General features: G+C 40.0%; 2 protein-coding genes across 6 annotated transcripts in view; both read left to right on the plus strand.

The window, feature by feature from the left end:
- Positions 1-9201, plus strand: part of sall4 (spalt-like transcription factor 4) — a 49001-nt gene extending 39800 nt beyond the window's left edge. For all 4 annotated transcript variants that reach the window (XM_059980481.1, XM_059980483.1, XM_059980484.1 and 1 more), the window contains exons 3-4: positions 4902-5215; positions 6543-9201. In XM_059980481.1, the coding sequence (XP_059836464.1) occupies positions 4902-5215; positions 6543-6968 (740 nt within the window). In that variant the 3' untranslated portion in view covers positions 6969-9201. The remainder of the gene's footprint in view (positions 1-4901; positions 5216-6542) is intronic.
- A 9587-nt stretch (positions 9202-18788) lies between these two features.
- The window catches only part of LOC132399762 (probable phospholipid-transporting ATPase IIA), a 183738-nt gene continuing 177342 nt past the window's right edge, over positions 18789-25184 (plus strand). For both annotated transcript variants that reach the window (XR_009514065.1, XM_059980485.1), the window contains exon 1: positions 18789-18945. Coding sequence is in view for 1 of the 2 variants with exons in the window: in XM_059980485.1 (XP_059836468.1) it covers positions 18878-18945 (68 nt within the window). In the remaining variant the exon portion in view is untranslated. The remainder of the gene's footprint in view (positions 18946-25184) is intronic.

Raw genomic sequence — 25184 nt, forward strand, 5'->3', positions numbered from 1 at the left:
AGCAGAGGTACTGAATGAATACTTTGCTTCTGTATTCACTACAGAAAAGGATCTTGGCAATTGTAGGGATGACTTGCAGCAGACTGAAAAGCTTGAGCATGTAGATATTACGGAAGAGGATGTGCTGGAGTGTCTGGAAAGCATCAATTTGGATAAGTCACCGGGACTGGACGAGATGTATCCCAGGCTACTGTGGAGGTGAAGGGGGAGATTGCTGATCCTCTGGCGATTATCTTTGCATCATCAATGGGGACGGAAGTGGTTCTGAAGGATTGGACGGTTGCGGATGCTGTTCCCTTATTCAAGAAGGGGAGTAGAGATAGCCCAGGAAATTATAGACCAGTGAGACTTACTTCACTGGTTGATAAGTTGATGGAGAAGATCCTGAGAGGCAGGATTTATGAACATTTGGAGAGGTGTAATATGATTAGGAACAGTCAGCGTGGCTTTGTGAAAGGCAGGTCGTGCCTTACGAGCCTGATTGAGGATGTGACTAAACACACCAATGAAGGTAGAGCAGTAGATGTAGTGTATATGGATTTCAACAAGGCCTTTGATAAGGTACCCCATGCAAGGGTTATTGAGAAAGTAAGGAGGCATGGGGTCATGTCCAAGGGGACCTTGCTTTGTGGATCCAGACTTGCCCACAGAAGGCAATGAGTGGTTGTAGATGGGTCATATTCTGCTTGGAGGTCGGTGACTGATGTTGTGCCTCAGGGATCTGTTCTGGGACCCCTTCTCTTTGTGATTTTTATAAATGACCTGGATGAGGAAGTGGAGGGATGGGTTAGTAAGTTTGCTGATGACACAAAGGTTGGGGGTGCTGTGGATAGTGTGGAGGGCTGTCAGAGGTTGCAGCGGGACATCGATAGGGTGCAGAACTGGGCTGAGAAGTGGCAGATGGAGTTCAACCCAAGTAAAGTGTGAGGTGGTTCATTTTGGTAGGTCAAATATGATGGCAGAATACAGCATTAATGGTAAGACTCTTGGCAGTGTGGAGGATCAGAAGGATCTCAGGGTCTGAGTCCATAGGACACTCAAAACTGCTAAGCAGGTTGACTCTGTGGTTAAGAAGGCATATGTTGCATTGACTTTAATCAATCGTGGGATTGAGTTTCAGAGCCAAGAGGTAATGTTGCAGCTGTATAGGACCCTGGTCAGACCCCACTTGAATGCTGTGCTCAGTTCTGGTCACCTCACTACAGGAACGATGTGGAAACCATAGAAAGGGTGCAGAGGAGATTTACAAGGACGTTGCCTGGATTGGGGAGTATGCCTTATGAGAATAGGTTGAGTGAACTCAGCCTTTTCTCCTTGGAGCGACGGAGGATGAGAGGTGACCTGATAGAGGTGTACAAGATAATGAGAGGAATTGATTGTGTGGATAGTCAGGCTTTTTCCCAGGGCTGAAGTATTTCCTCCTTTTCTGCAGCTGTGCCACTATCCCTGATCAACAATGCTATGCCCCCACCTCTTTTGCCTCCCTGCCTGTCCTTTCTGAAACATCTAAAGCCTGGCACTTGAAGTAGCCATTCCTGCCCCGGCACCATCCAAGTCTCCGTAATGGCCACAAAATCATTGCTCCAAGTGCTGATTCACGCTCTAAGCTCATCTGCTTTGTTCATAATACTCCTCGCATTAAAATAGACGCATCTCAAGCCATCGGTCTGAGTGCGTACCTTCTCTATCACCTGCCTATCCTCCCTTTCACACTTTCTCTATTTGTAAGCCAACCTCCCTTTCCTCCGTCACATCAGTTTGATTCCCACCCCCAGCAAATTCTTGTTTAAACTCTCCCCAATAGTCTTAGCAAATCTCCCTGCCAGGATATTCGCCCCCCAGGATTAAAGTGCAACCCGTCCTTTCTGTACAGGTCACGCCTACCCCAAAAGAGGTCCCAATGATCCAGAGATCTGAATTCCTAACTCTGCTTCAGTCCCTCAGCCATGCATTTTCCTCCACCTCATACTATTCCTATATTCACTGTCACACAGCACAGGCAGTAATCCTGAGAATACTACTGTTTGAGGTCCTGCTTCTCAACTTCCTTCCTGACTCCTTATAGTCTGTTTTCAGGAGCTCCTCCCTTTTCCTACCTATGTCATCGGTACCAATATGTACCACGACCTCTGGCTATTCTCCTTCCCACCTCAGTTTATCATGGACACAATCGGAAACATCCCGGACCCTGGCACCTGGGAGGCAAACTGCCATCTGTGCTTCTTTCCTGTGTCCACAGAATCACCTGTCTGACCCCTAACTGTAGAGTCCCCTATCATTGCTGCCATCTTCTTCCTTTCCTTACCCTTCTGAGTCACGGGGCCAGACTCTGCCAGAGGCACAACCACTGTTGTTTCCTCCAGGTAGGCTGTCTCCCCCTACAGTACTCAGAACAGGAGTACTTCTTGTTAAGGGGGACAGCCACTGGGGTGCTCTCTAGCATCTGCCTCTTGCCCTTCCCTCTCCTGACTGATACCCACTTATCTGTCTCCCCAGGCCCTGGAGTGACTACCTGCCTATAGCTGCTCACTATCACCTCCTCATTCTCCCTGACCAGATGAAGGCCATTGAGCTACATCTCTAGTTCCCTGACATGGTCCCTAAGGAGCTGCAGCTCAACACACCTGGTGCAGATGTGGGAGGCTGGGAGACTCCAGGACCTCCCACGTCTGACACCGAGCACAGAAAACTGGCCTCGCATACATACTCCCTGTCTGTATTCTACACAGATAACCTAACTCGCCTCAACCCTTTATCGCCAAAGCCTTCCTACTCTGTCTCCCTCTACTCTGTCACCCACTCCTCCGATGCCCGCTTTAGAAATGGCAAGAATCTTGGCAGTGTGAGGAATCAGGTACATGGAGCTCAGGAAAATAGAGAGCGATGGGTAACCCTAGGTAATTTCTCAGATAAGGACATGTTAGGTGTAGCTTTGTGGTATAGTGCTGTAGGTTTTCTATTTTTCTATATTAAAATCCCCCATTACTATTGTACAGTCCTTTTCTATCTCCCTCTTTAATTTGTAGCCTTCAACTTAGCTACTTTTTGGAGGTCTGTTTTTAACTTCCATCAGGGTCTATTCACCTTTGCAGTTTCTTGGCTTCACCAACAATGATTCTACACCTTCTGCCCCCAGGAGTTATAGTATTTATAGGACATATAACACAAGCCAGGCAAGAAATTGTCTGCACCTGTATCATACACTATTTATAGGACATAATATATAGACCAGCGCAGAATTGGGCATAGTTATTTGCATCTACACCCTATGCATCACCATTGATAACATTTCTATCACTGCTCGTCTATTAAGTTGTCAAAAAAAGGCAGGTTAAACGTTGCAGTTTTTTTTTACAGATATCATTTTGGAAGATCCTTATCCATTTCTGGAAGGGGGGTCATTTTATAAGAACTTGTTTCTCATTAAACCTATAGGATTCAAATCTTAAAAGCAAATTGGCCAGTATTGATATCCTCCTCTCAAAGTTAGTTGCCATTTGCTTCCTAAATCTTCCTTACAATGCTTCCCACTACTTCTCATTGGTCTACCACCGTCAAGTTTGCTGTTTCTGCACAGTTTAATTGCTTCAAATACTGTGTCACTGGTTTAAACCTCCTTTTGATGTACAGGCGGAGCAACTTTTTTTTTGAAAAGTTGTAAATACTTAAACTAATATTGGTTAGATAATACACCACCAGCTAGTTCTTTAAATGAATTGCAATTGGGACAGTTTTTGCTGTCTAGATTGTGACATGACTCAAGCAGCTTTTCAGAAGCTGATTGGTAAAGTAGCAATTTTGTCACAGCATGCACCAGGAAAGTTTTTACTTAAAATTTGATCCCTGTGACTAAACTCAGTTGCAAAGTTAGTTGTGAACTTCACTGTTCTGGGTTACTTAAGCAACGTGTTCTTTATTTTCTACCGGATCAGAGGATCTTATTGATCAGTTTTGGTCCAGAAAGGGATATTGGGCATATTGCTTTTCTTAATCATATTATAGAGTTTAGTTTTCAGGGCGGTTTCCATTAACTTGTTGCTACAATTATCTCTGCCCATAGCACGATGTTGGCCATCTGTTTGTGATGATATGCACCTTCCTGATTTCCACTCCCATTTTCAGAATAAATTAATGACCCAGAATTAAAGACTGTGTGTATGGCACTGTGGTTGGGTGAACCATCTTTCACATTGCTACCCAAATATTATTAAACTTAGTTTTTGAATGATGAGATCTGCCCTTTTAATAACAAGAAAATCAGTATGGCTGACTGTGATTTCCCTGCTTTTAGTAAACCGATTTTAAAAGAGGGTAGAAGTTGAAAAAATATCTTATCATAATTATACAGATGCTCTGGAAAATGGGTAAAAATAATCTGAGTACAATTATTCAATTGGGTTGTAGAATGCTTACATGTTCTTGCTAATTTAATGGTTAACCTGCAATTATAAAGTAGGCCATATCTTGGAGAAACAGGGAGTTTTTCTTGTACTGTTCAAATGAGCTTGAATTGCACAACTGAGTTGGATCTTTAAATTTGTACATTAGTGTTGTCTTTTTTTTGTTTTAGAAACATTGGTTCTAGATAACTTGGGATGGTTTATGCTTCCATAAAGCAGGTTCTGGTAATTCTGAAATGAAAATGAACACTACTTTAAATATTCAGCAGGTTAGGCATAATCTGGGGACAGAAATAAGTTAACATTTTTGGGTCAATGCATGTATATTTCTAATTGGCTATTTTCCTCTTTCTCCTAGCTATTGCTGAAGCTTTATTGTTCTGGCCTAAGATAGGGAAAATTTAGCATAATAACCAAGGATTGGCTACAGTAAGGGATCCACCATGTATAACTTACAACCCATGTTAGACTAAACAGTGAAAAACTGTTGTATGTTTTTAGGTGCTGTTCAAGTTCCTGCAGGTTCCTTTATCAGGGCTCCTCCTTGTCTGATTAAAGTGGAAGTAAGCGACCATGGAGAACGACCAGCAGGAACTACTGCACAGTTTCTTACCCCATCAACTGTGGCTTCAATCATGCCACCTATATTGGCACCTCCACCCCGTCGCACACCTAAACAACACAACTGTCCTACTTGTGGAAAGAGCTTCTCCTCAGCAAGTGCTCTCCAGATTCACGAACGCACGCACACTGGTGAAAAGCCATTTGCATGCACCATCTGTGGAAGAGCTTTTACAACGAAAGGAAATCTCAAGGTAACTTGTTCAGATTGAAGAAAAATGCTTCAGTGCATGTTAAAAGTCTTAAGTAATGGCCTGGATTTTCTGGTCAGTAGCAAAGAAACATTGCTTGTCGTTCACCTGGTTGACGCCTCTCCACATAGATTGCTCTGGTTTCTGGGGCTGATCTGTACTAATCTGGCATCCAGTCCAGCAGCTTCTGCAGGGGACCTTTGGCATCTGGACAAGAAACAGCAAGGCTCTTCAACTAGTCACTTTAAGAGGCATGGAATCTAAACTAGAACTATAAATTAGGAAGCATAAATTAATAATAAATCATAGAGGAACCTTGCATAAAAATTACAAAGATAGAGGCTTAATTAATTTTTAATTTCTTGAACCAAAGAATGAATTCATTCTAAAATTTTATTTCCCCAGGTAGTTAGTTTTTTTTTTCCTTTGACAGTTATGCTGTTTAAAAATTCACTTCCTCCCGAGTTGACAGTTGCCAGTTTTATGGCAGAGCTAGTGGACAGCTTGAAGCAAGTACCCAAAATATCAAATCAATGATTTCACATCATTACGATGTATTGCAGTGTTGAGTCTATTGGCTCAGCCCTGCAAGAAGCAGGATATTGTTTTATCAATAACTGGATCACTGAATTTAACTGAACATGTGCATACCATAGAATTTGCTGACAGATTTTACCTTGTACAACAGATTGTGCTGATGGTCCCAGCATTTTATCAAAACAGATATCATTTGGGCAAAGTTAATCTGCATCTTGATGAAATGTTTTTTTAAAAATAATTTTGGGGAGATTTCCAACAATATTTTAGGGTAAATGTGCTACCTAAGGTGGGCAGCATGGACACAAGTTACAACAGGTTTGATCTCTGGTCTGTGGTGAATTAACTGATCTCAATACAGAGGTGGTAAAATTTGCTTTATTGCTCCAGTAGAGGGGTAAATATTGCAGTTTTTACAGTTGATACACTCTGCAGCAAAGAGTACAGAAATAAATTCATGTTGGGTGAAGAGCTAACTCTCAATTGTGTTGTGATCTCCCTCTTTTCTCATTGTCATGAACTGAACTTCAGTAAATTGAGGAAAGTTCATACCATTGACGAGAACTGTTCTCAAATCTGCCATTTTGAACAAATATGGGAATCTGTCATTAGATAAGCATCTCCGATGCATCTTATTAGAAGGAAGGGAAAATCGCATCCTGTTAGATGCAGAGTCAGCAGCTAAGTATTTAACACGCCTTGATTCTAATTAGAAAGTGACTGCTGCTGGAACTTTGCAACTAGCTTGTACAAATTAGTCACTTAATAACTAAGATGCACTTTTGTTTTGCAGGTCCACGTTGGAACTCACATGTGGAATAATTCAGCTAGACGTGGGAGACGACTTTCACTGGATAGTCCTATGATACTGATCGGCAATGACCCAAAGAAGATTTCTGAGATGTTCCCGAAGGATCTAATGGCCCCATCAATGAATATTGAACCATCCGTTTGGAACCAATACACCACTGTGCTTACTAACGGCTTAGCTCTGAAAACCAATGAGATCTCAGTGATTCAGAATGGTGGCATCCCTCCCATCACAGTTAGCGTCGGAAGTGGTTCTGCTGAAAGCACCAGCTCTGCAGTTTCCAAAATGGATCCATCCCAGTCTGGCATCAACCCAGCAATTGCTGATGAGGAAAAACCTAGCTCTGAAAGTGTTTCAGCACCTCACTTCCCACATTTTGTGGAAGAAAGCAAAATAGCTGTTAATTAATAAAGACATTCTAGCAAATGTGCAGAGTAGAGTAGGTTTTAGATTTAGGTTTTATGAAAAATAACAACCACAGACCTCAATATGGCTACTATTTTCATATAATCCTCAAATATGTAAAATAGTTTTTTTACTGTAGCTGTCTCTAACAAAACTGCTGGGTACCTCCCTGAATTTGTGTTATGAGTACAATCATTGCTTTGCAAATTTAGTATATGAAACTCTCTGGGATTTATCTTTAAAAAAAAAAGCGGGTCTTGCAAAGTGAAGCGTTTACAATATGACTTAAGTTTACAATATTTGAAGTGTACAGCCTCTTTCTCATGAATTTTTACTGCAAATTCCTTATGAATCCAAAGATTGAAATAAGTTCTGCAACTAGTAATAGTTTTGAAATTAGTAGAAATTGAAATGAATTGTTTCCATAAACTACTATAGATATGTCTTTGAGAATGTGTGTATTTGTATTTTGCTGTTTATACATTAACCATTTATGCGGGTAACTGTTCTAGAATGTCATTTGGTGCCACCTGTCTACAATTTGACAACTGATCTATCAAAAAATCTTGAATGAACTCTTGTTTTAAATAAAATACTAGAAAAAAGATGTGTTTATAGGGTTATGTATTTGGTGAATTAAGCTTCCTTGTGTTTCTTTGGATTACTAGTCGAAGATTATAATAACCAGTTAAACAAATTCTCTGACACTTAGCTAGAGAGATTTTGGTATTTTTGGAACTGAGCAACATGAGAGTTAAGTGATAGGAATGATGTTTTCTTTCCAAGCTGAAGGAACAGTTTCAGTAGTACAATTCACCTCACTGTGTGTAAACTGGAGTGGCAGAATAATCCTGATCAGTACAGCATTATATTTCAGTAACCTTGTTCATTGTGAGTGAGGGAAGAATTGGGCTTGGCTGTGATACCCTCCAGAAAATTAACTTGCATGTGCTATCCAGTAAAGATGCCAATGACACAAGGGTTTGTAGACATCTACAGAATAAGGATCTGGCATAAGTTGTGGCATTGGGAGAAGACAAAGGCAAAATTTTTATAGAAAAACACACATCTTGTCCAGGACTGAAACTTTTGAAGCTAATCAATATGATTTCTAAATGAATGTGTATATTCATTTCTATATGAAAATAATACATGGACGGATAAAATAATAGTTATTTGGTCTTGGTATGTTTTTGCTGGGTGGATATGGCAAGAAGTGAAACTCCATAGAAACAAAGTCGCATTGACATAAACCTTCCAATTGGTAATTTGATATGGAAGAATTGGCAGCTACCTGTGTTCGTTACGAAGAATGATGTATACCCCCATATACGTAGGAGGGGGAAATGCAAATGATTTCTAAATTTAGAAATATCCAACTTGTTTAAATTTGAATTTGCCTTTTCCTTCTGTTTAATTGTGAGTAAAACAAGAGTGCATTCTTGATTAATTTAATAACATCCTGGTTAAAACCAGGTAACTTGTTTGATTTGTGGATGGTGCACCATTTGTGATTTAGCCAAAGGAGACCCACGTGTAGCATATGAGGGAAGTGGGGAGGGTGGGCCCCAGAACTTGAAGTAATTTTGTTAACTACCTCACTTTCTAATTTACTTGTTTTGTGTGTGTTTATTTTTTGTGTTTTGTTTTGGTCATGCTGATTACTTTTTTGTAGACTATGACCAATTTTTGTAACAAGAACTGGCTTTGAGTAGATGCCTTGTGCAGTTGGAAACCAGTAAATGGACCAAGTTTGTTCTCTTTTGTTGACAGATTGGAAACATTTTTTAATGAAATTCTCTTGACCTTTTCTGCGTGCTATAGTTTAACACTGAATGTACAACTGGAGTGCTGAACAAAATGGACACTGCCTTTTGGCTTACAGATGGAATAGTTTGGGACTTAGAAGACTGAGTAAAATTTAATTGCCTATGTGGAAGAGTATGCTACCATTTCAGTGCAGTGTTTTCTTTGGAAGATTTGAAATGACTGCTTCACTTTTGGCCTATTTTGATTTCAGTTTCATGGTGCTTTCATGGGTAGAGGACTGATATAAGGGTAACAGTGAATCTACAGAATCTAAATGGTTTACATGATAAATGGATTTTTTGTTACATCATGTTGTCTTGAATATGCTGTCTTTCATGAATGTTTTAGCAACTTTCTTTAGTACATCTGAATGTAAACTTGATTCTTTCTGGCATATGGGAATAAATGCAGAATAGCATTGTCACAATCACAGGTGTTGTTATCTTTGTGTGCAATAATTAAGTCTTAAATTAGAACATTCAAAACAGTCACCAATAATCTTATGACCTGATGGTGATTTTTGTTTTAAAACAGAAAATGTTGTGTTTGCTCCCTCATATTAGCTGTTCTTTAGTACTTTTGAGAGAACTCCAGTTTATTTCACTATCTCTGGGTTGGGGGCTGAAATAAAAATCAAGCATTTCCACTGTTCTACCATTACACTGCTGTGTTTTCCAAGCTCCTGTGAAGGTGAAATCTCACCTGAACACTTAATCGGTGAACAGTGATCATGCAGGTAAATGCTTCTATTCAGGGCATCAATAGAATATGCCAACTGCAAAAAGGAAGAAATGAAGAGTAAATAAGATTGTTACTTGTAGAAAATGCATGACTGTTTATTCTATGATAGCTGGCTATTTTATTACTCTTTTGATGCATGATATTGAGCCATTCTTTACAGAATCCAAATCTCTTTTGCATAAAGATTTTACTTTATTTAGTGAGATAACAAAGAAAATGAATTACTGGGATGAAGAGCAAACACGAGGAAATCTGCAGATGTTGGAAATTCAAACAACACCACACACGAAATGCTGGTGGAACACAGCAGGCCAGGCAGCTTCTAACCTGCCTGTCCAGGTAGACCTATTGTCTCAGCTTGCTTCTGCCCCACTGAACTCATTTCTGCATACCTTGACACTGTCTTATCTTCCCGCCCCCCCCCCCCCCGTTCAATGTCTTCCCACCTATGTTCGTGGCGCTTCTCATGCTTTGAATTTTTTCGATGATTTTAAGTTCCCTGGCCCCCACTGTCTTATTTTCACCATGGACGTCCAGTCCCTATATACCTTCACCCCCCCACAGAGATGGTCTCGAAGCTCTTCGCTTTTTTTTGGATTCCAGACTTAACCAATTTCCCTCTACCACCACTCTCCTCCGTCTAGCGGAATTAGTTCTTACTCTCAGTAATTTCTCCTTTGGCTTCTCCCACGTCCTCCAAACCAAGGGTGTAGCCATGGGCACCCGTATGGGTCCCAGTTATGCCTGCCTTTTTGTTGGCTTTGTGGAACAGTCCATGTTCCAAGTCTATACCAGTATCCATCCCCCTCTTTTCCTTCGCTACATCAACAACTGCATTGGCACTGCCTCTTGCACGCATGCTGAGCTCGTCGACTTCATTAACTTTGCCTCCAACTTTCACCTCCATCCAGGTGAGGCGACACTTCACCTGTGAGTCGGCTGGTGTGGTATACTGCGTCCGGTGCTCCTGGTGTGGCCTTTTATATATTGGTGAGACCCGATGCAGATTGGGAGACCGTTTCACTGAACACCTATGCTTGGTCTGCCAGAAAAAGCAGTATCTCCCAGTGGCCACACATTTTAATTCCACGTCCCATTCCCATTCTGATATGTCTATCCATGGCCTCCTCTATTGTCAAAATGAACCCAAACTCAGGTTGGAGGAACAACACCTTATATACCGGCTGGGTAGCCACCGACCTGATGGCATGAACATTGACTTCTCCAACTTCCATTAATGCCCCTCCTCCCCTTCTTACCCCATCCCTGACATACTTAGTTGTTTGCCTGTTCTCCATCTCCCTCTGGTGCTCTCCTCCCCCCCTCCCCCTTTCTTTCTCCCGAGGCCTCCCGTCCCATGATCCTTTCCCTTCTCCAGCTCTGTATCACTTTCGCCAATCACCTTTCCAGCTCTTAGCTTCATCCCACCCCCTCCGGTCTTCTCCTATCATTTTGCATTTCCCCCTCCCCCCACTACTTTCAAATCTCTTACTATCTTCTCTTTCGGTTAGTCCTGACGAAGGGTCTCGGTCTGAAATGTCGACAGCGCTTCTCCCTATAGATGCTGCCTGGCCTGCTGTGTTCCACCAGCATTTTGTGTGTGTTGTTTACTGGGATGAAGCGTACGTTCTGTTGGAAATGTATGAAGTTCTGATTGTATATCATAGCGACTAAATTCTTAGTTTTTTTCTGTATCATCCTGGTCGTTAATACAGTTTATGTTGCACTTGAACAGATGCTAAACTAAAATCAGTGTAGTTTGATTTTTTAAAAATTATTTTTTGACAAATAAGGGATATTTTATAAAGTTTCACTTTGAACAATTTTTTTAAGATCAGTATGAATTTTATCATTGCCTGCAAATTGAAAATTTTTTCCCTAATATGTTGAATTAAAAGTACCATAAAAGTTAAAATAATGCTCTATTTTCAAATATTGCAATTCTTTTGACTGATGCCATGTTTCTGTTTATTTCAATGAATTAATATTTTTTAAGTTGCCATAAATCCAACTTATTGTATATAATTTTGCCATTAACTCTGTCGGTCAATAATGAATGATATATTGAGTATAGTTATTCATTCTTGGTACTGTAGGCATCTACATGATCCTTCTGGCACTGGAATAGCGTTGAAAGTCATTAATAAAGGTGTAAACAAGAATATCCCTTCTCCACCAGAATCTCCAGCAAATCTGAAGTGCTGAACTAGTGTCATTTTTTGGGGTACAGAATACCTAATTTTTAGGAGGTGTTTGGTAATTTAACCAACAGTGTCAAAAACCAATGTAGGCAGTGAGTGGATGACGCTATTCACTTTTGCTCATTTTGTTTTTGGTGGCGGGGAGGCGCTTAATCTGTTCCTAGGCCTAGAAATATAGGCTTGGTTTTAAACTAAATACTTAATCGAGTTTCTTCGGCCACTTGCAAATTTATGTCCCAGCAGCTTTAAAGTTGCAATTTTTTTTTTAAAAAGGAGTTTTATAAATTGTTTCAAATCACCATAGATTAATGTAGTGTCTAAGAATATAGTATTTAATGAGATTATTATTCATTGAGTGCATCAGCATAGAAACAAGTACTTCACCCTATTTAGTCCATGCTAGACTTATTCTGCCTATTTCCATTGACCTGCACCTGGACGAGGGCCTTCCATACCCCTGGCATATGTGTATTTATCCAAACTCGTCTTAAATGCTGCAATTGAACTCATATTAACCATGACTGCCTGCAGCTCATTCTTGTTCCCCTTAAATAGTTCGCCTCTCATCCTTAATGTATGACCTCTATTTCAAATTTCCCTCAACCTCATTGGGGGAGAAACCTACTTATTAACCATATCTAGAGCCCTCATAATTTCATATGCTTCTATTCCCTGGAGTGTAGGAGAATAAGGGGAGACTTTATAATTTCCTAACCTATTCACTTCCCCTATAACTCTGGTCTTCAAGTCCCAGCAGTATCATTGTAAGTTTCAATCTTTGTAAAGATGAGAGAGTTAGCTTTGTTATGTGTACATGGAAACATACAATGAAATGTGTCGATTGCATCCTCCCTGAATGAAACGCCTCATATGATGTCATCTGCAATTTGCTGATCCAGATCATTGATTAAGGTGACAAGTAACAACAGACCCAGCATCAATTCCTGCAGCACACCAGTCAGCAAACTACAACTCTGGCTCCTCCCTCTAAGCCAACATTGAATCCTGAATGCCAAGTGTGCCTTCTGGACTAGCCTACAAAGCAGAACTTTGTCAAAGGCCTCTCTTAAAGCTTGCATAGACATTATCCCCTGCCTTTCAATTACCAACTTTCCTGGTAGAGTCCTCAAAAAAAAAATCTTAAGTTTGCTTATTCTTTAGAGATGACTTGGTTGAAGGCTCTTTTTCTATGTTTATTGATCATGATTTGTTTGCAATGGGTCGATTATTGTCAGATATACTAGGGTAAAGTGAAAGGTTTTGTTTCCCATACCATCCAGAAATATTATTCAACAGAAGTACATCAGAGTTCCACAAAAGCCAATAACAAAATGCAGGACATAGTGTTGCAGATACAAAGAAGGTGAAGAGCAGGTGGGCAAATAAAATGCAAATACCAATGATGGTGTCGATTCAGGGATCAAATTCACACTTACTGTACAAGAGGTCCATTTCAAGTATAACAGGGATGGAAACAATCCTTGAGACTGGTAATATGTATTTTCAAGCATTTGAATCTTCTGCCCAATTTGATGGGGAGAGGAGAGAGAATGACTAACTGTGGTGAGAATTTATTTTATTGCATTAATTGCTTTCCTGAGGCAGCAGGAAATATCAATTGAGTTGGTGGACAGTGAACTGGTTCTTGTGATAAATCAGGCTCTGAATTCTGAAATTTATTGCAATCCCGGGGAGAGCAGTTGTCATACCAAGCATGAAGCATCTTGATGGGATCTGTAGTGTAGCTATAAAATTTGGTGAAGGTCATTGGGGACATCGAGCTGAATTTGCTAGATATAAAGGTGTTGTGCTTTCTTGTCGTAGTATCTATATGGTTGGACTAGGACAAGCTAGGAACTAGAAGCTCTCTGCCATATACACCAAAGCATCATTGATACAGACAGGGTTGTGCCTGGCTTCCTGCATCAACAACCAACTTTTCTGTTTCGCAGATATTAAGAAGTTGCCATGGTACCACTCTCATATCTGTACCTTTTTGCTTTTTAGGCATTGTATTTAAATATTTTAATGTCTGCCTCTTCATTTTGATTAGGGCTGAGCATACACATTCCAACTAGAAAGCAAAGAAATCATGAAAATGCTGTAATTGTGGAATATAAACAAAGTGATGGAAAAACCAAGATGCTGAGATAGTGATAATGGAGAAAACAAAAGATTTGATGTCTTGGCCCTTAATCAGTACTTCAGTATTTTCCTGCTGAAAGGTCATCAATCTGAAACATTACTTCTTTGTTTCCATGGAAGCTTTGCTAATTGCTGAATATTTCCAGTACTTCTTTATTATCAGTTTAAAAATGGATTGCATGATATTGTTGTAAATTGCTTAGTGAGTGATTTTAACATCACCTAGAAATTATCTAAAGCACTTTACTCTGGGTAATTTATGCCAGATGTGATTGCCATAATATTATACACTCAGTGGCCACTTTAAGTACCACAGAGTACTTTTTTTTTAAAAAAAGGGGGCCACTGAGTATGTTTGTGGTCTTCTGCTGTTTTAGCCCATTCACTACAAGGTTTGATGTTTTGTGCATTCAGAGATGCATTGTTGTAATGCATGGCTATTTGAGTTACTTTCACCTTCCTGTCAGCTTGAATCAGGCTAGCCATTTTCCTCTGAAATCTCTCATTTACAACACCCTTTTTCCCACAGAACTTTCAGTGAAAGTTTTGGTGTATTTTTGCACCATTCTCGGTATTCACGAGAGACTGTTGTGGGTGCAAACCCCGGGAGATCAGCAGTTTCTGTGATACTCAAATGACTCCGTCTGACACCAACGGTTATTCCATGGTCAAAGTCACTTAGATCACATTTTCCCCATTCTGATGTTTGGTCTGAACAACAACTGAACCTCTTGACCATGTCTATATGCCTCTTATGCATAGAGTATCTTCCAATTGGCTGATTAGGTATTTGCATTAACAAGCAGGTGTACCTAATAAAGTGGCCATTGAGTGTATCTATCAAATGATGTGTTATGTACACTGGAACACCATAAATGGCTCCTTATTAGCTATACCACAATAGATATTAAACAGTCTTACTAGTACTAGATTCTCTTTTCTCTTTTTTTTAAATCTTTTTTTCTAAAGTCACCCAAATCAAAAGTATTCAAAGGTCTAACTGGCCTTCAGAGGTCACCGCATAGTGCTCAAAAATCTTCCAATCTCCACACAGACATTGAACATCCAATATTTAGGTATTGAGATGCTCATTAAATGGGTGCTTGTCTTACTGGAGGCATCATTATAGCAGAGACGTACAAACAAGCTGCATGAACTCAGCAGGTCGGGCAGCATCCGTTGAAAGAAGCAGTCAACGTTTCGGGTCGAGACCCTTCTTCAGGACGAAGACCCTTCGCCAGTCCGGATGAAGACCCTTTGCCAGTCCGGATGAAGGGTCTCGACCCAAAACGTTGACTGCTTCTTTCAACGGATGCTGCCCGACCTGCTGAGTTCATCCAGCTTTTTTGTACATCTTGATTTGACCACAGCATCTGCAGTGTACTTTGTGTTTACTATTCATTATAGCAGTGACTGGCCACTCTGGTTGGTTGTTGGATCAGTGAGCAGGAGGGAGAAAGCATTTATAGAGATTATTCAGAGGTGCCATGTCCTTTGAACCTCTCAGGTGAACATCAATTATCACTAACATACATGACCATCTGCAGGGCGACTCTAAGCCATGATCTTGAGCTGAACTTGTTTTCTCCATAGAGACCAAGGTCATATTGACCCTCAACTTCCACAACACAGGAACTTTCCAAATGACAGAAAATTTATGCTGTGTCTACAAATTTTCGGAATATTGTAGTAGGCCTTTCAAATGCTGTATTTGCAATGAAATGTTTCCAAATGCTCATGGAATGGCATTTTGGACCACATCTGTTTCTGAGTTCATGCCTATAATTTTTAGAGAGTGTTATGTACATGGATCACACTGCTAAAGGTGGTGGTGGGAAAAGATGTAATAGTGATTAAGAGACTTTTAGATAAAGCACCCGAATTTACAAGAAATGGGATTAATTTAATTTGGCATTATGAGTGGAACAAATAGTGTTAGCAAAATGGCCATTCCTGTGTTGTACTGTTTTAAGTTCTTGCTAAATGGGACTTGGGTGGCTTTTACGGTGTTGGAGAACCACACTTGTCACTGAGTCTTGCGAATCTCCTGAGCTCCCTCCAGCCACTGTTCTTTGTTTACTGCTGGATCTGAACCTCCCAAGTATATACGTATAGAATTGTTTCCTTTGCCTTGAATAAAAGTGATACTTCTAATTCAAGAGTGCATTGTGTATATTGTTGATCATAACCATGTAACAATTACAGCATGGAAACAAGCCATCTCAGCCCTTCTAGTCTGTGCTGAACGCTTTCTTGCTTTCTCTCACCTAGTCCCACTGACCCACACTCAGCCCATAACCCTCCATTCCTTTCCTGTCCATATACCTATCCAATTTTACTTTAAATGACAATTCCAAACCTGCCTCTACCACTTCTACTGGAAGCTCATTTCACACAGCTACCACTCTTGAGTAAAGAAATTCCCCCTCGTGTTATCCCTAAACTTTTGCCCCATGTTTGAATCTCTCCTACTCAATAGAAAAAGCCTATCCACGTCAACTCTATCTATCCCCCTCATAATTTTAAATACCTCTATCAAGTCCCCCCTCAACCTTCTACGCTCCAAAGAATAAAGACCTAACTTGTTCAACCTTTCCCTGTAACTTAGATGCTGAAACCCAGGTAACATTCTAGTAAATCTGCTCTGTACTCTATTTTGTTGACGCCTTTCCTATAACTCGGTGACCAGAACTGTACACAATACTCCAAACTCAGCCTCACCAATGCCTTATACAATTATCTCTTCAGTCTCTGTGCTATTCTCATCAAACTGGTCCTGATTATTTTTAGCAGAGAAGTTGAGACTCCTCATTATGGTAGCCCATAAACTTTGCAGCTCCTGCAGACTGGGAGTTTACAATGAAATGCTGCCTAAGAAAACTTGTCTTTGAAAGCTTGTATATTAATCTTCCTGCAGCAAAATATTGGCACTGATATTTTGGGGCAAGGTGGGTGGAAATAAAGATGGATTAGACAGTTGTCAGTTATACAACCATAAGCACCTCTCATGTTTGGAGTGGGCATCTTTATGGCCTTTCACATGGTTGATTATAAAGTAATGAATGGGAGCCATTGCATGGACTGACCACTAGAGCTTGTCCCTCTGAAGGTGTACACTTTGACAAGGCCGCAGTCCAACTGCACCTTGCCAGAGAGCAGCAACCCTTCCCATCGCGGTATTGAAGTCACCCAGGAGGATCATCTTGTCTCCCACTTGGAATAGATATCTGACATTTTTTATATGAAAGGAGGACTTGAATTTATACAATGAATCACAAAGATATTTAACCTCCCCCTATTGACTCTTTGCTACCAAACTGATCAGGTGTTTCCCTCCTCTCTAAAACAATGAGCAAGTCTTGATCATAAAGTGAAAGTCTAATCTTTAAGCTTGTGCTTACAGGAATTGTAGGGAATTATATTTATTGGTGTGTATAACTTTATAATGTAGAAGCATAGCATTTAAAGTTTGTCATTCTGATATTTGTAGTTCACCATACTTAATCATTTATATTTTCAAATTGGTGAATCAACATCAGTCATATCCTTTGAATTTAGTTGCACCCTGCTAAATTATGTAATTACAGAAAAAGCATCTTTTCTGGTAGGCTACTGTGAACCTGCCAAACCAATAAACACCTCAAATTTGTTCAGCATCTGAAAATGATGAAGTATCTCAGAACAATTAAGCATCTCAAAATCACTTCAGAATTGGATGAATGAATAACAAGTAAAGACCTCTCTAAAATGATAGTTTTAAATCTAAAAGTAATTATGCACACATAGTGTGTGTGTTTGTGTTTGGATCAGTCTAAATTTACATCAGCAATTGAGTCCTAACAAAGGGCTTGTATGTGCATTTAAAAATATCACTCCTTTAAAAACTATGGTAAATTGGTTTTAACTTTTAACTTCCATGGTGTATAAACATGCAAACCTGGGATATGGCAACAAAAATGCTTCCAGCTGTGCTAGCTACTTTTAAGTGGGAACTGTTTATGCCTTTCACAAATAAAAGAAATCACTTCACTCCTCGTTGTAAACTCTAGTGTGCCTTTCAAGGCATCACCAGTCTTTTATTTTCACTCCTGATCGTTAATTGATTAAAGAGCACTGTAAACAAGGCATTCCTTGTGACAAGTTTGTATATTCGTGTTTTCAAAATCTGAACAAGAACCCGTTTCAAATTAAAATACCTTCATTTCATTGTTTTCAAAACTGTGAACACTTGTGAATTGTTGGGTGATGTTTATGATTAATGAACCTGACATGTTACAAATATATTTGAAAGCTGAAGGAAAGTTTATTTAAAAACAATTCATTAATTAAGCTACTGTGTTTGATATCCTTTTCAATTTTGCCTATCGCAGTAGTGAATTTTTAAAGAGTAATGTTAAACATGTTTTTTGTATCAACTCAGTCTAATGTCTGAAATTTCACCTTGAACGAGGGATTGTTTAAGTCAAAACAATCTTGAAGCGAATAAATTCGTCATATATTGTGGAGCAAAGCCTTACCAAGCAAGGCAGTATAAAAATGTGTCTGTTTTCAATCAAAAGACCGTGGCCTGAACAAGGCCGGGACGCAGTCAGGGAGTACTCCCTGTTCTGACTGGCATTTAAAAGACGTCTGTTTGGAAACACATACCGACCTTCTGTAGGAACGGATTGGATTTAACTGATATACGGGCTTTCGCTATTATTAGTATTAGAAGGACCAAGTTCCCGAAACAGTTCATTTCCTCCGGGGCAGGTAATGGAGAAAGAATTTTGTGAGTTTTTATGCAGTTGTGAGTATCATTACATCTAAGCGACGCGTGGCAGATCCGTCTTTGTGCGATTGCCTCTCGTATCAATAAAACACCTTCAAGCCGTTGCCATGACTGTGCCCATATTGTACCTTTGACCCTCGCAGGCAGATCTAACAGTCTGATAAACAACGAGAGAGAAAAAGAGAGGCTGCTGGGTAGACAGCAGATCGCACCACCCAATTTCAGAGGGAGAGAAGCCAGGAAACATGTCGGATAGTATCCCGCTGCAGCCTGTCCGCCATAAGAAAATGCTTGATTCCAAACAGAGGAGCGGGTAAGAGACAAAGAACAGACCACAGCACACCAAAGCTTGAATAGCTGTCTGCAATTGCCTTGTCCTGAGATGGAGGACAGGCAGTGCTATTATTAACCAGGATGTGGGGGCTGCGGGTTATTTCTCGATTTTTTTTTAATATATTGAAGCGTTGGTTTGGTGACTAGTGCGGTATTTAAGATGGACCTTGTTGCTGTTCGCCTGGAGCTCTGATCCGCGGGTTCGCTTCCCCGGTGCCCCCGCGGTGACAGGTGTCTGAGGGAGGGAAGGAGGGCCGGACAGGCGGAGAGGTATCCGACGGCTCATTTATTGATAAGCAAGAGGCGCTCTCATTAGCCAGGAAGCACCGTACGAGTGTTTAGCTTGTGGGAAGGGATGTAGCGCGGTGGAATCGGGAAACGGGTTATTTCTGTTGTGTGTACATTTGTTTTAACCTGAGTTCAGGAGTTGTCTCGCCTTAGGAACGGTGACGAGGGAAAGGGGAGTGCTGTCGGTCTTTCCTGTTTTAGGATTTACTCGGTGATTGCGGGAAGGCGATCCGATTTCCCGACATCGCCAACAAGTGAGACGGATTAAAAATGTTTTCGCAGACAGACAATCGAATATACTGTATTTTCGAATGCTTGTGTTCCAGTAGGAAAATGATCTGTCTATTGATCTGTAGGCTCAGTCTAAAGAAAGGAAAGTGAGATGACACCCTTCTCTGATGAACAAATGCTGGTGTCATGCTCGCCTACTTTAGGGAGGGGCCAAATGTAACCTGCGCACGTAGAAGCGTGAATATTGTGTTTTTCGTGTCTTTCCGCTGGTAAATATCACACGCGGAACTCAGTCCTCGGGCAGAAGCTGGGATGTGTTCTCATTAAACACACGGATCTTGAAATAAATTGAATAGCAGCAACAGTTTCTTGTAAATCGCATTATTCAACTTTATTGAAATAAACGTCAAATTTTACACGTGTCGGTAACCAGAATATTCTGCAAGGTATTTGCTTTCAACGCTCATTCTCAGCTTTTAAAAAATGCTCATCAATATCAGCTCTAAAAATGCCCAATTTGATAATCATGTCAACCTTCAGAATGCTGATTCCGCACTTTAGAGTCGAATGCGGGAAATACTGTTACTTTTTTTCACTGTAAAGATCAAACTATTTTTGACGGATGTCATTAGCAGTTTCCTGCGTATCGGTAAATTAGAGAACCATGCACCTTTAAAGAGAGCACCTTTTTACCATGCACTCAATTATAATTGGTTCATTTTGGCCTCTATTGGAATTTAAATTGCAGTGGCATACTTGGAGAGTTTTAGAATCTGCTTTTGGACAGCCGGCATTCGACACACCACAGAAATACTATAATTTTTTTTAAACTAAGTAATTGGGAGTAGATATTAAGATGGGTATGAGCGAATGAGTAGGAATAAATGTAGTTTTAGGAAAGAATTTAGATCAAACTGAAGTGAATACAAGAAAGAAAGAAAATAGTGAAATTTGATAAGTGCTTGTTCTTGTAAAGGTTACAGTTTGCTTACTTTCAAGAAAAGACTCTTTGCATTTTGAGGTGTACATATATTTGGTCCACCCATAACCTTGTTACTGTTACAACCATTGACACTTTAAAGGTTCACACGTCAACAAGTAAAGTCATAAGAGTTAAATGAAGGACAGTTCTGAAGAAATTTTCTATTAAGACTCAATAATTTCCATTCATTACAAAGTAACATTTTACATTCACAGTTCTCTATTTAGATCAGTTTCTGTTATGAATGGAATTTCAGAGCTTTCATCACCATGGAATGATAGAAAATAGTTGTGGAAAGGGAATTTTGCAAGTTGATCCATGGGACTTTTCCATATTATTTACAACTTAAATGCTAGTAATCTTGAAGAGTATGTGATGTTTTTTCTATGATGTTGGATTATTTTGGAATATAAATGTATTATTGGGTGATACAGTGGAGCAGCAGTAATGGCTGTTGGCACCTCCGTCCAGGGACCTGCGTTTGTTTCTCCTCTCAAATGCCTGTCCTTGAAGAATTTCCACACTCTCTGAGTTCGGGGGAAACTTCGTTGGGTGGTTCAATTTCCGCTCACTTTCCAAGTATGTATAATTGGCAGCTTTTGATTACCATTTAGTAGAGGTTACAGGCCAAGGCAATCAAAGGAGTTGATGCGGGTGTGTGCGTGTGGGTATCAGAGAGAGAGAGAGAGAGAGAGAGAGAAATGTAAGAAAACAGAGGGAAAACTGGCCAAATAAATGATCTTTTCTGGGAGCTGAATGCCCCGCAATGGGTCAAATGGCATCATTTTATATAAGATATTTATCAAAAGATAGCTAGCATACAGAAGGATGCAGTTTGACCCCTTAGTATATGAGTTGATGCATTGTATAGTGTGAATGTGAGGAATGACGGGTAGATGCCAGGGCAAAATTGCAGTCAGTAGGGTGAAGTGTAACATAGGCAAAATTGAAAAGGGTGATGAATACAGAAATGAAGGTATTATTTAAATGTATGCAGTATATGGAATAAGTTAGATGAGCATGTAGTACAGTTAGAGATTGGCAGGTATGATGTTGTGGGCATCTCTGATAGAAGATCATAGTTGGGAGTTTAACATTGAAGGATACACCTTGTATCAAAGGGACAGGCAAATGGAATGGGGTAGTTCTGTTAGAAAGAGCTGACATAGGATCAGAAGATGTAGAATTCTTGTAGGTAGAGTTAAGAAACTGCAAGGGTAGTAAGACCTTCATGGATGTTACATGTAAGTTTCCGAACAGTAACCAGGATTTGGGATGTAAGTTACAATAGCGGATAGAAAAGGCATGTAAAAAGGGCAATGTTGTGATAGTCATAGTGGATTTCAATATGCGGATAGATTGGGAAAATCAGGTTGGTGCTGGATCCTAACAGAGGGAATTTGTAGAATGTCTACAAAGTGGCTTTTTAGAGCAGCTTGTAGGTGAGCCCACTAGGGAAAAGGCAGTTCTGGTTGGATTTGATTAGTGAGCTTAAGGTAAAAGAACCATTAGGAGACAGTGATTATAATATGATAGAATTCACCCTGCAGTTTGAGAGGGAAGGAAATAAAGTCAGATGTGCCAGTATTTTAGTGGAGTAAAGGGAATTACAGAGGCATGAGAAAGTAGCTGGCCAAAGTTGATTGGAAGGGGACTCTTAACTGGGATGAATACAGAACAGCAACGGCTGGAGTTTCTGAGGGCCATTTGGAAGGCGCAGGATAGATCACCCAAAGATGAGAAAATATTCTAAAGGGAGGATGAGGCAACCATGGTTGACAATGAAAGTCAAAGCCAGCATAAAAGCAAAAGAGATGGCATATAATATTGCAAAAAATAATGGGAAGTTAGAGAATTGAGAAGCTTTTGAAAACCATGGTAACTAAAAAAAAATAAGGAGAGATAAGATGAAGCATGAAGATAAAAATAGCCAATAATATAATAGGATACAAAAAGTTTTTAGTCTTATAAAAGAGTAAAAAGAGAAGCAAAAGTGGATATTGGACCTCTGGAAAAGGACGCTGGAGAGGTAGTAACAGGGGACAAAGAAATGGCAGACAAAGTTAATAAGTATTTTGCTTCAGACTTCACTGTGGAAGACACTAGCAGTATGACAGAAATTCAAGAGCATCAGAGGGCAAAAGGAGGGCTATTACTAAGGATAAGGTGCTTGGTAAGCTGAAAGGTCTGAAGGTAGATAAGTCGCTTGGACTAGATGGAATACACCACTGGATTTGGAAAGAAGTAGCTGAAGTGATTGTGGAGGAATTAGTAATGATATTTCTAGAATTACAATATTCTGTAATGGTTCAGGAGGACTAGGAAATCGCAAATGTCATTCCACTCTAAGAAAGGAGGGAGGCCGTAGAAAGAAAATTATTGACCAAATAGCCAGACTTCAGTGATTGGAAAGATATTGGAGTCCATTATTAAGGATGAGATTTTGAAGTGCTTGGAGGCACATGATAAAATAGGCAAAGTCAACATGGTTTCCTTAAGGGAAAACTTTGCCTGACAAATCAGAATTCTTTGAGGAAATAGCATGCAGGATAGACAAAGGAGAGTCAGAGGATGGTGTTTTCTTGGATTTTCAGAAGCCCTATGACAGTGGTACACATGAGACTGCTTAATAAGATAGGAGCCCATGGTATTACAGGAAAGATGCCAGCATGGTAGAAGATTGAGTGACTTGCAGGAGGCAAAAAGGGGAGCCAAAAGGACTTTTCATGTTGGTTGCCACTGATTAGTGAGTGATTAGAATTAGTTTTGGGACCGCTTCTTTTCATGTTATATGCCAATGATTTGGAGTATGGAATTGATGGCTATATGGCCAAATTTGCAGACAATACAAAGATAGGTAGAGGGATAGATAGTGTTGAGGAAGCAGAGAGTCTGCAGAAGGACTTGGAAGAATTGGCAACGAAGTGGCAGATGGAATATAGTGCAGGGAAGTGTGTGGTCATGCACGTTGGTAGAAGGAATAAAGGCATAAACTCTTCTCTAAATGGGGGAAAAATCCAAAATCAGAAGTGCAACTGGTCTTAGTAATCCTTGTGCAAGACTCTCCAAAGGTTAACTTGCAGGTAGAGTTGGTGATGAGGAAGTCAATTGCAATGTTAGCATTCACAACATAAGGGCAAAGATGTAATGCTGAGGCTTTATAAGGCATTGGTAAGACTGAACTTAGAGTACTGAACAGTTTTGGCCCCTTATTGAAGAAAAGGTGTGCTGGCATTTGTAGGGCTCAGAGGAGGTTCTCTAGAATGATTCCATGAATGAAAGGGTTAACACATGCAGAGGATTTGATGACTCTGGTCCTGTACTTCAGAGTTTAGAAGAATGAGGAGGGTTGTCATTGATCTCAGTGGATGTGGAGAAGACATTTCCTATAGTGGGTTACTCTTGGACCAGAAGTACAACTTCAGAATAGAGGGACTTACATTTATAACAGAAATGTGGAGGGATTTCTTTATCCAGAAGTGGTGAATCTGTGAAATATATTGGCATGGATGTGGAGGGCAAGTTATTGAGTATATTTAAAGTGGAGGTTGATAGGTTCTTGATTAGTCAGGGTATCAAAGCTTACGGGGAGAAGGCAGGGGAATGGGATTGAGAAGGATAATAAATCTGCCGTGATAGAATAGTGGAGCAGTGTCAATGGGCTGAATGGTCTAATTCTGCTGCTATGTCTTATGATCCTCTGATGCACAGCCTCTTGGATTTTTCAAAACAAAAGGGAATAGAAACAGAACCAAAAGGAAATAAGTTAGCAGAAACTCTGACTGTGAATGACATAGGTGCTGCAAGAAAATAAACTATTATGAAGGCATTGTGAATCATGGACAGAGACCTGGCAAATTGTTTATGTACAGGAACACAAAAAGAAGTTGGTTTCAAACTTTTTGTATGTTGTAAAGGACAAGAAATGGAGGGTAACATTCACGGGGACTGTGAAAGGCAATTCAAAACCTACAGCTGTTAGACATCTGAAATTTAAATTTCGAATGTGGGACATACCTAAAAGCCTAGGTCGCATCTTTGGGGAGAGAGAAATACACTTAATCAGACAAGCTGAAGACTTGTTAGAACAAAGATATTCCCCAAGAATCCAGCAACTTGAATTCATCTCAAATCCTGAAATAGCCCATGGATCAGATTGCAGGAAGTCTTTCCATCTGATGACTAAAATCGTTAATGCAGTCTCACTTCCCATAGAGGCCACCTGATCCATTGGATAATTTTAGCAGTTTATCTTTGTTACTTGCAATAAGATGTAACCAGTTTACAGTTTTGGTGCTTTTTATTATATCTTTTGCTCTCTCACAACCCATTTACAATGTTGAAATGTTTATGGAATCTTCAGGTTTGTATATTAGACTGTGCCCTACATGCTGATCAAAAGTAAAGGAACAGATCCAGGGAGAGTATTTAGTCACTTAAACCTTATTGGGACTGATCTGGGATCCAACTTTATACATTGCTTATACCTTTTCCTTCCATGATTTTGCTTAATAAAGCTTATCAGAATCAAAATTAACTTGTAACGCATAAATCGCTTCAGGAATTCAACCGGTCAGGCAACGACTAAGGAAATGAATAGAGTTGACGGGTCCTGATGAAGGGTCTCAGCCTGAAATGTTGACACTTTATTCTTTTCCATAGATGTTGCTTGCTGAGTTCTCCAGTGTTTTGTGTGTATTTCTGTAGATTTCCAGCAT

Source organism: Hypanus sabinus, chromosome 9, assembly GCF_030144855.1.
Source record: "Hypanus sabinus isolate sHypSab1 chromosome 9, sHypSab1.hap1, whole genome shotgun sequence".
NCBI lineage: Eukaryota > Metazoa > Chordata > Chondrichthyes > Myliobatiformes > Dasyatidae > Hypanus > Hypanus sabinus.